The following is an 11,804-nucleotide window of genomic DNA, read 5'->3' as shown; positions in this document are numbered from 1 at the left end:
CCGTGCATTTGTGTCCAACAATTCCTGACCATCCAGCCTGTTATTAGTTAACAATGAATTAAGACTTAACTATGTTTAGTAATAATTTATAAATTAACATGATTACTAGGGTATGGCTTTATACAGTATTTGATAAGGTGTAGAAAAATGATTGATAAACAAAGTCAACACTTAAATAATTGTTAGTTTCTACTTATTTCTATGGTAACTAACATGAACCACATTAATGATTGTTAAACACATTACTTAACTTAGTTAACTATTAGTTAATACAGTAATAAGCATTAACCAACATAAACACATTAGTTAACACAAAATTAACTATTAATGCTTATTACTGTGTTTACCAACATGAACACATTTATAAATTTTTACAAAACACATTAAACACATAATTAATTGCTAGTTCATGAGTATTACTGTATTAACATGAATACATTAACAAATAATTACAAAACACATTAGTTAACCCTTAATCAGGTGTTAGTAATGCTTATTACTGTATTAACTAACATGAATACATAAATAAATGATTACTAAACACATTAGTTAACAATTAATCAAGTGTTACTAAAGCTTATTACTGTATTAACTAACATGAATACATAAATAAATTATAAAACACATTAGTTAACACTTAATCAACTGTTATTAAGGCTTATTACCATATTATCTAACATGAACACATTAATAAAGGATTACTAGATACAATTAACTGTTATTAATGCTTATTACTTAGTAAACACTTAACTGTTATTAATGCTTATTACTGTATTAATAACATGAACACATTAATAAAGGAATAATGCATACACTTAAGTGTTATTAATGCTTGTTACTTAGTTAACACTTAACTGTTATTAATGCTTGTTACTTAGTTAACACTTAACTGTTATTAATGCTTATTACTGTATTAACTAACATGAGCACATTAATAAAGGATACGACATAATTAGTTAACACTTAATTAACTTATTAATGCTTACTGCTGTGTTAACGAATATGAGCACATTAATAAATGATTGCAAAACACATTAGTTAACACTTAACTGTTATTAATGCTTATTGCTGTGTTAACTAATATGGGCACATTAATAAATGATTAATAAACACATTAGGTCACACTTAATCAACTGTTATTAATGCTTGTTACTTAGTTAATATTCAACTGTTATTAATGCTTACTGCTGCATTAACTAATAGGAGCACATTAATAAATGATTACTGAAGGATTTAGTCAACACAGAATTAACTGTTAGTGCTTATTGTTGCAATTAACTAATGTCAATTAATGTACTCTTTTTGTAAAATATTACGGATTTATCGAGTTGTGTATTTTGTTAAATGTTTGCTAGTTATGTAACGCATGTTCTCGCTCTGTTGGGCTCAGACGATCATTCTTCAGCATTGCTGGATAGGGGGAATTTTGACATTCTAGTTTCTAACTCCACAAAAACAAGGCAGAAAGGCTTGAAAAAAATTAAGGTGTAACATAGTCAAATGTTCTATCAAACAACAAAGTTTGGTGATGATTGGATCCGGATTCTGGATCTGGTGATCCAGAATATGCAAAAAATATAGGGAAAATGGAAAATGTGTCAGTGTGAGGTGACAAATGAAGCTAGAGATGCACAATTAACACCAAATTGTAGCTGAATCTGTACTGATTCAGTAAGGTGTCATCAGATTTGATGTAGCTTCAAATGTTATGGAGCTAGATCCAGAAGAAAACCGCCATTACCAAAAAATCGTTTTTATACAATAACTTTTGAACTAATAAAGACATAAAAGTGATTCCAAGTTCTAGTGGTATGTTTTCATGGTCAAGGATGTCAAATATAAAGGAAAGAAAAGTGTATGTATCATAGTTTTGGTTGTAACACTGAATTGTTGAATAGATCACTGTGCCAAGGAGGGAATCTCTTTAGGGTCAGTGACCCTATGGCCTTGTTTAGAGAAGTGTTTCATAAATGTTAAAAAATTAATATATTTGCAGTTTAGTTGAATAATAAATTGAATTTTGTCTCTTATTTGTTTTTGTCTATAAGCACATGCAAAATCATTATCAGTGCTCAGATGACAGTAGCTTCTGGGAAAGGTGCAAGTTGCAATAAACTGTGATGCCAAGCACTAAGGATACATGCTATCCAGTCTCAGCAGATGAAACTTTTTTTACTACTGAGCAAACATCATTGTTAGACTTTTGTAGGTTCAATGATTCCACGGCGTGTAGATGTTATGGCGTCAGTGACCCCATGGCCTTGGCGAAGGTTTGTACTCTGAGTGCTTCTAGTTTAAGTAATAAACTTTAGGAGTTGGCGCACAGGTAACGTTTGGAATCGTCGAGTACACACACTTAACATTGCAAAGTGTTGCAGACGTTTCGTGCGTTTTTGAGTTTTCCATTGTTTGGATATGAAACAGTAAATGTTTGTTTTGCAGAACCCTCCAGTATAAACAGTGGCTATAAATGACCTCTGTGTGTTGTCACACACATGAAAACACAAACAGTTCAATCACTAAACAATACTGTGTGTAATCCTACATCGCACACTGAAAATGCATCTTATTTCAAAGTACTTACAGAAACTAGGAGAGAACTCGAAGCGTGAACCTGTGAGGATGTTACTGACAAACGGTCATTGGCAATACACGCTATTTGCACTCTCATACAAAATGCAGAAAGTTTGGTGTTGAAGTAACATATTGCAGGAGCTGTCAATGTGTTGAGATAAACTTAAAAACACACACAAAAAACTGTCTTACAATTTCAACTTTAAACTGTTTCATATAATCTATAACTGGTAGCAGCCTAACTTTACTTGTGACACACTTATGACTAGTTTTTCAAGTTAACTGCATGCTGCTCCTTCCCAAGTGCAGGACCAACAGACTGAAAAACTGTGACTGAGTACACCTGAATGAACTAATCAGTTTTTGGCAAAGCACTGATAGATGGAAAATATGGAGCGTAGGACCAGGATTGGGAACAGTTGGTGTAGAAATAATGCTGCCTCCTGGAGGAGACTGTGGGGAATATTCTGATCAAGCCACCTTAATGCTCCATTTAAACCAGAGGTCTCAAACCAGTTCCAGAAAGGGCCGAGAGGGTGCAGGCTTTCTGTGCAACCACCCACTCCAGCAGGTGATTTCACTGATTAACTGATTTCACCTGCTCAAATTGATTGATGTTAATCAGTGAAATCACCTGTGGAGTGGGTGGTTGCACAGAATAACTGCACCCTCTTGGCCCTTTCTGGAACCAGTTTGAGACCTCTGATTTAAACACTACCTAGGTTTTTCAAACAGCGTAACCACCACCATCCACATACTTCCATACATCCGTTACATTAACATGGTTATTTAAAAAACAGCCACTGGAGGGCACTGCAGACACTCATGAACATTTCTAACAATATCAAACATGACGATAGTCAAAGTTGTAATATGTTTCAACTGAAAGTGTAGACAGAGGCCATCTGTATAGCCATTAAATACTTCACAACGAGATAATATTTTTAAAACTCTTGTTCATGGGCTTCTTCTACTATTCTAGGGGTACTACTACATTTCGCTCATACCCATAAGTTTTCTGAAAACATACACAAATGTGAATGAAATGTACACAGTGTGAACAGAAGGCTCAGGAGGAAAACCTTCCAGATAAATCCAGATCGTAGTCCAAATATTATCTTTTAAATTACAGTGCATGCGGAAAGTTTTCACAGCACTTCACTTTTTCCAATTTTTCTTATGTTCTTATGCTAGCCTTATTCCAAAATGGATGAAATTATTTTGTCCCTCAAAATTCTACACACAATTCCCCATAATGACAATGTGAAAAAGTTTTTTTTTTTTTTTTTTTTTTTTTTTGCAAATATATTAAAAATTAAAAAAAAACTAAGAAATCACATGTACTAAGTATTCACAGCCTTTTCCATGAAGCTCAAAATTGAGCTCAGGTGCATCCTGTTTCCACTGATCATCCTTGAGATGTTTCTACAGCTTAATTGGAATCCAACTGGGGTAAATTCAGTTGATTTGGACATGATTTGGAAAGACACACACCTGTCTACATATAAGGTCTCACAGTTGACACTGCATGTCAGAGCACAAACCAAGCATGAAGTCAAAGGAATTGTGTGAAGACCTCCAAGACAGGATTGTCTCAAGACACAAATCTGGGTAAGGATATAGAAATATTTCTGCTGCTTTGAAGGTCCCAACGAGCACAGTGGCCTCCATAATCTGTAAATGGAAAAAGTTTGGATCCACCAGGACCGCTGGCCGCCCGTCTATACTGAGTGATCGGGGGAGAAGGCTGAGAACCAAGAACCTGATGGTCACTCTGTCAGAGGTCCAGCATTCCTCTGTGGAGAGCGGAGAACCTTCCAGAAAGACAACCATATCTGCAGCAATCCACCAATCAGGCCTGTATGGTAGAGTGGGCAGATGGAAGCCACTCCTTAGTAAAAGGCACATGGCAGCCCACCTGGAGCTTGACAAAAGGCACCTGAAGGACTCTCAGACCATGAGAAACAAAATTCTCTGGTCTGATGATTCAAAGATTGAACTCTTTGGTGTGAATACCAGGTGTCATGTTTGGAGGAAACCAGGCACCATTCCTACAGTGAAGCATGGTGGTGGCATCATCATGCTGTGGAGATGTTATTCAGCAGCAGGAACTGGGAGATGAGTCAGGATTGAGGGAAAGATGAATGCAGCAATGTACAGAGACATCCTGGATGAAAACCTGCTCCAGAGTGCTCTGGACCTCAGACTGGGGCGATGGTTCATCTTTCTGCAGGACAATGACACAAAGCACACAGCCAAGATATCAAAGGAGCGGCTTCAGGACAACTCTGTGAATGTCCTTGAGTGGCCCAGCCAGAACCCAGACCTGAATCTGATTGAACGTCTCTGGAGAGATCTGAAAATGGCTGTGCACCGACGCTCCCCATCCAACCTGATGGAGCTTGAGAGGTGCTGCAAAGAGGAATGGGCAAAACTGCCAAAGATAGGTGCACTAAGCTTGTGGCATCATATTCAGGAAGAAGACTTGAGGCTGTAATTGCTGCCAAAGGTGTGTCAACAAAGTATTGAGCAAAGGCTGTGAGTACTTATGTACATGTGATTTCTTATTTTTTTATTTTTAATAGTAAGTCCCTTCAGCTGCTCCCTTGTTTGCACTCGGGGTCACCACAGCAAATCCAAGGTGGATCTGCATGTTGAATTGGCACAAGTTTTGCACCGGGTGCCTTTCCTGACGCAACTCCACATTACATGGAGAAATGTGGCAGGGGTGGGACTTGAACCAGGAACCTTCTGCACTAAAACCAAGTGCACTAACCACTTGGCCACCACCCCCTAGTTTTTTATTTTTTGTTTTTAATAAATTTGCAAAAAAAAAAAAAAAAAATTCATGTTGTCATTATGGGGTGTTGTGAGAAAAATTCTGAGGGGAAAAGAAATTTCTCCATCTTGGAATAGGACTGTAACATATAACAGAATGTGAGAAAAAATGAAGAGCTGTGAATCCTTTTCGGACACACTGTATCTCATTCTTAAATGTTGTGAGTGCTATTCCTTTCATCTTATGACATCTCAAAAACTATATATATCCTTCCAATGCTTACAGTTCAAACTTTAGGCTCAGCCGTGCTTTATGATGTTGCAAGGACCTTTAATACCACTCCTCTCTTGGTTGTTATCCTGGCAGAAGCATGCGCTCTGTGAGCGACCTTTTCTTTTACATGACTCATGATCTCATGTCATTTGTATGACGACATATATTTTGGGGCCAGTCACACTGATAGTGTTGTTTCTGAGTGCACTGGAAATTCCTAGAATCACAGTACGGCTCGAAGCGGCTGAAATGTTCAGTACGGAGCCAGTGAAAAATCGGGAACACTGCTTTCCCGTGATGATTTAGATGATGTTTGTTTAATCGTAGCTAACATCATGTCATTAAGTGTGTTTCCTGAATGATAAAGATTCATACAAACACAAAAGGTGGTTATATGGCTCCAAATCCACATGGGAACTGTAACATATTCTTTTTTCTTTTTGTATAACTCAACAGGAATTCACCACCACTGGGGGACCTCTGAGAAATTAGATTTCATTAGTTCCCTTGTCCTGAACCATCATGAGAGTTTTGTGAATCTGAGTCCACTGACTTTTATAATTATATGCACTTTTAAAGTTGATTTTCAACATCAAAGGGACAATACAGCCTTTGAAGTACCATGGGATTGGATCACTGTCTAACCCGCTCTTTAAGATTCTGTCACAGTGACATTAGGGAACTCATGTGAATTAAAAGACTTGAGAGCAGCACTTGCCTTTGCTCTCTGTCCAATTTCAATCAAAATGTCACGCTGTGCCATTTTTACTGAATGTGGAACTGGCAAGTGTGTTTCACTGACATCTTTGTGGCTAAAAGCCTGTGACTAATATGTAAATTTTTTGACTGTTACAGTCTATGCGATTATTCACTCGACTATAACGTAGAATATCTTTTACATGTTTGAATAATAATACAATCTGAAATTATATTGTTAATATATGTTTATATGTATGGTAACCTTCATGATGATTGGTCACCCAGACTAGATTTAGTTAAATGTACTGAATTTTAAGAAGACATTTTAAATGTCTTCATAAATTAATGCAAACACCCAATTCTATGTAATCCGCTTATTTTACCACAATTCGAGCGTTTGTCTTTGTTCCCCTACTTATCCCAGGACCTTTGGTCGATTTCCAACAAACTTAATATGTGGATGAAGGTCAACCCCAGAACAGCCTTTAAAAAGTCACTGGGTCAAAGGTCTATTTTTTTTAACTCTAAAGTATAAGTAGGTTCTAGAACTGTCCATCACATTGATCAAAGATCAATCACTGGGGTCAAATGTCAAATTGTTTTCACTCAGATGCCCATCAATGTTGGCATGCATGTAGATGTATTCTGGAAATGGTCGGGTGAGATCAAATTAACCGTAGATCAATAATTGAGTCAGAGATTAAAATGTTCACTCAGATGTCCATCAAAACATGGCACACATATGGAAGGGGTCAGATGAAATTTAATTTCCCAAAGCTCAGTTGTTGGGGTCAAAAGTCAACATTTTTATTATGATCTTGTGTTAAGAGTAATACTTATATTTAGTTTGTCCAATTTGCAACCTCTAAAAAATGGAGTGACTGCATAAAAATGGCTGGAATCCCTTGTAATACTTAATTAGCTCCTTTATTGAAGCTTAATTAAATTCTGCATGATAAGTATATCTTGATTATTTCATTTCAGCTCCAGTGATGGTGTCACTGTCCAAATACTTTTGATCTGACTCTGATATTCTGGGGAGATTTTGTTTTTTGTTTGTTTGCTCTTTTTTATTGTGCATTTGCATTCATTTCTCAACATTTTAATTTCTGTACTTAAAATTCAGGGGTGCCAGTAATTAAGACCAGGTCCATATGTTCAGTCATTTGCCACTTGTGAGTTTGTCTATCGTAGCCAGATTATGCAGACAATAACTCAAACAATAAATGCCATCAAATAAGCTAGCTAGCGTGGGGAGAAACATGATGTATTCCACCTAGCTAACAAGCTAGCAAATGCTAGGACAAACATGATGTGTTCCACTCAGAACAACTAGCAACAGCAGCAGAGAGAAACATTTTGTGCTCCACCCAGCGTCAGGACAGATGTAATGTGCTCGTCCCGACCGTACGGAGAAACATGATGCTCTACCCAGCTAACAAACTAGCAACCATGTAGACAAACATGATGTGCCCTACCCAGCTAAAAAGTCAGCAGCTGTTGGGACAAATTTAATGTGCTCACCCCAACAAGCTAGTGGCCATGGGAAGAAACATAATGTGCACTCCAACCCTGCTAGCAAGCTAGCAAAAACCGGTACAAACATGATGTGTTCCACCCAACTAACAAGCTAGCAACCGCAGGGACAAATATGATGTGCTCGCCCCAACAAGCTAGTGGCCATGGGAAGAAACATAATGTGCACTCCAACCCTGCTAACAAGCTAGCAAACACCAGTACAAACATGATGTGTTCCACCCAACTAACAAGCTAGCAACCGCACGGACAAACATGATGTGCTCCACCCAACTAACAAGCTAGCAACTGCAAGGACAAACATGATGTGCCCTACCCAGCTAACAAGCCAGCAGCTGTTGGGACAAATTTAATGTGCTCGCCCAAACAAGCTAGTGGCCATGGGAAGAAACATAATGTGCACTCCAACCCTGCTAGCAAGCTAGCAAACACTGGTACAAACACGATGTGCTCCACCCAACTAACAAGCTAGCAACTGCTGGGACAAACATGATGTGCTCCACTAAACTAACAAAGTAGCAACTGCAGAAACAAATATGTGCTCCACCAAACTAACAAGCGAGTGACCATGGGGAGAAACGTGATATGTGCTCCACCCAGCTAACACGTTAGCAATCACACAGAGAAATATGATTCTTCACCTAGCTAACAATATAGCAACCATCGGGACAAACATGATGCACTCCATTCAACAAGCAATGGGTACCCATGGGAGGAAAATAGTTTTCTTTTAGATACAGATCAAAAGGGAGACATAATGCTGTGCTAAATGGTGCGTCAATGTGTCACCAACTGCTTCAAAATAGATATTTCCAAACAATCCATTTGATTAGCCCCCTCTGGTGTTGAAATGAGAACAAAGCCACTAGTTCTGAATTTCACATTTAACTCCTTCTGTCAGTGCAGGATCTATAGGTACACTGGCATGTGAAATAGTGAACTTTTTTACGGCACAAGGCACAAAATGGCCCCTTTAAAAGACGTCAATCATTTTGACACTACTTTTCTTCCATACAACTAAATAAATCTGTGTGTAAGGCTGTTTAAACACGTTGTAACGTATATTACAATGACTTCTCATCAGTAATGAGGCCACTGCTGTCATTTGGGGGTGATGACAAAAAAAACCCCAACTTATTTTACGTCTTTGCGTTTGTAACTTTGTAATATTGGACGTCCTCGCGCTCGTGGACTTGGCTGTAGATTGCCTTTGATAAGGTCCTGGCACGCGTGTAAAGTCTTTTACTATCCACCCCTTCCTGAAAGTGTATAACGTGTTAATAAGCACCAAAGAGTCTGTTTCTTTTCTGAGAAGAAGTGATTAAACGATAAATATTCTGCAATGCCATCACGTTAGTTGTATTCGACGTCATGTTTTGATGTTTAGTTCTTGCTAAAAAAAAAAAAAAAACAGCAACGCGGAGGGTTTTATGTATCTTCCAGGACCAGGCCAGCGGTTCTTCACTTTGAAGTTAAATCGTCATCCCGGTTGGAGGATTTTTTTTTTTTTTTCGCTGTATGACTTTTTGAAACATTAACTGGGGAAAATAAAACAGGAGGGAACACTTGTCTTTTTTTATGTTATTATTATTATTTTTTAATCGAACATTATTGTCCGACGTGAACGACGTTACCGGACGCGGCGCGGATGGTAAGTTGTCGGAAAGCCGTTCCACAGGCCCCCTCTCTCGGCCGCTTTGATGTGCTGCTGCCGGCCTTTGAAGTTTGAGAAATGCGGGCTGTGTTTCTTGTTACTGGGCGAGAAATACGGTGAAATAGATAAGAAGCTTACGCGCTCGAGTGTGTGTGTGTGTGTGTGTAGCCCAGATAAAAGTTGAATCGGCGGTGCGTCTTCTTGCTGGGAAAAAAGAAGTGGAATGTTTTCTTAAATCAGAACCCCCCTCCCCTCCTCTCTCTCTCTCTCTCTCTCTCTCTCTCTCTCTCTCTCTCTCTCTCTCTCTCTCTCTCTCTCTCTCCCTCCCTCCCTCCCTCCCTCCTCCGGATTTTGACACCCCCGGTGATGTACATAGGGACTGAGCCTGCCTGCTCTGGGGTCAGTTGTTGAACGGGACAGGCAGCGTTTAAACTCCTGCGGTCGTTTTGCTCCGACTCACGTATGTGGCACGGCGCGGTCCGGAGTCGCGTTTTTTGCTTCTGGATTAACACTCGGAGAGTTTGGGATTGTACGCAGCTCTGCTGGAAATGGGGGAATAGTTGGAACTTTTTCACGGTTTATGCACTCTCTTCGGATCTGCTCTGCCATGGTAGGTTGTTTTACGCACGCTGATTACGCAGGATTTTTTGATTTGTTGTAAAAATGTTGCGCTCGCGTCAGGTTTTGCAGCCAAAACAGCGACCATTTATACATAGATTATAACAAGTGTTTGTCGCTTTGGCACTCCAGAAACGTCGCTGGGGCTCCGCTTTAATAACGAGCTGTCGTCTTTGGCACGTTTTACGGCGATTGATCGTCCTCTTTTACGCACGGGCGCCGAGCTTCTCCCGCTGTTTTTTTTCCTCCCATCTCTCGCAGATTAATGTTATTGTCACTTAAATGCACATTTTCTTAACGATGTAAGGACAAACGAGTCTGTCCGAAACAGTTTGGGAATTAATTGGAGTTGAAGACTGACATGAGCTCGTTAGGAAAACACGTGTAAAGCCACAGTTGTGAGAAGGCGACTTTTAGTGAAGAGTGAGGTGATTACTGTTGAAGAAATGTTTTCTGATGTGACAGATCAATGCACGCTGAGAATGTAGACTGCCATTGATCTCTCATTTAGATTATAAATAGATAAATGACACGAAAAAAGGCCCTTTCATATTTCCTTTCTCTGTGAACCCAGTGAGGGCTTTTTTTCTTTCTTTCTGAGACTGTTTACTTGATGTCTGTCTTTGAAGTTCAGCGGGATCTGGCTTTGATTAGATCAATACTTTGTGTTTCAGAGTGAAGAGGAGCTGAGAAGCTCCCCCGCTGCTTTTAGAGAGTGAGGAGGATTAAGGCTGGAGCTCAGTGGAGGCACGACGGCACTCTCATTCGGGAGCCGGAGCCATGAGCAGGGCGCTTACGGAGCACATCAGCACTAGCTTCCGAGAAGATGCTCCTCGTCCTCCGGTACCGGGGGAGGAAGGAGAGGCGGCATGCTACAACCCCAGCAGGTGTGCCAAAATGAGACCTCAGAGCAAGGTTAAAGACAGCCCTGCTCCTCCCGGATCCACGCCGAGGAGGAACGAGGATGGACTCGGAGAGCCGGAGGGCAGCGCGTCCCCAGACTCGCCTCTCGTCCGGTGGACAAAGTCTCTGCATTTTCTCCTGGGCGACCAAGACGGTGCTCATCTCTTCAGGACCTTTTTGGAGCGGGAGAACTGCGTGGACACTTTGGACTTTTGGTTCGCCTGTAACGGCTTCAGGCAAATGGACTTAAAGGATACCAAAACCCTGCGAGTTGCCAAAGTTATTTTCAAGCGCTACATCGAGAACAACAGCATCGTGGCCAAGCAGCTGAAACCCGCCACCAAGACCTTCATAAGGGATAGTATTAAGAGACAACAAATTGACTCTGCCATGTTTGACCAGGCGCAGACAGAAATCCAGTCCAACATGGAAGAGAACGCCTACCAGATGTTTTTGACCTCTGACATATACCTCGAATACGTGCGCACCGGCTGCGAGAACGCGGCTTACCTAAACCACAGCGGGCTGGGCAGCCTGAAGCTGATGTGCGGATACCTTCCACCTCTCATGGAGGAGGAGGAGTGGAGTTGTGCTGACTTGAAGGGGAAAACGTTAGGCTCTGTGGTTGGACTGTCAGCCAAAACCCTGAGGGCTACTGTTACCATCCGGACAGCAGCTGAGATGCTGGAGAGTGGTTGCAGGTAAGGTGTAGCGCGCACTGACGGATAGATTATTTTGACTGCTTTTAAACGCTCCCCACCATTTGTT

General features: G+C 40.3%; 1 protein-coding gene and 1 long non-coding RNA gene across 2 annotated transcripts in view; one reads left to right on the top strand and one right to left on the bottom strand.

The window, feature by feature from the left end:
• Positions 1 to 3,988: 3,988 nt before the first annotated feature.
• LOC117525521 overlaps positions 3,989 to 11,804 on the bottom strand; it is a 20,510-nt gene continuing 12,694 nt past the window's right edge. Inside the window, exon 3 of the long non-coding RNA XR_004565079.1 lies at positions 3,989 to 3,999. This is a non-coding gene — a long non-coding RNA (uncharacterized LOC117525521). The remainder of the gene's footprint in view (positions 4,000 to 11,804) is intronic.
• Positions 9,906 to 11,804, top strand: part of LOC117525520 (axin-2-like) — a 23,033-nt gene continuing 21,134 nt past the window's right edge. The window contains exons 1-2 of the mRNA XM_034187379.1: positions 9,906 to 10,125; positions 10,808 to 11,737. Of these exons, the coding sequence (XP_034043270.1) occupies positions 10,914 to 11,737 (824 nt within the window). The 5' untranslated portion in view covers positions 9,906 to 10,125; positions 10,808 to 10,913. The remainder of the gene's footprint in view (positions 10,126 to 10,807; positions 11,738 to 11,804) is intronic.

This window comes from Thalassophryne amazonica, chromosome 15 (assembly GCF_902500255.1).
Source record: "Thalassophryne amazonica chromosome 15, fThaAma1.1, whole genome shotgun sequence".
In the NCBI taxonomy this organism is placed as follows: domain Eukaryota; kingdom Metazoa; phylum Chordata; class Actinopteri; order Batrachoidiformes; family Batrachoididae; genus Thalassophryne; species Thalassophryne amazonica.
Note: the sequence above shows the minus strand (reverse complement) of the source record. Positions and strands in the feature narration are given on the sequence as shown.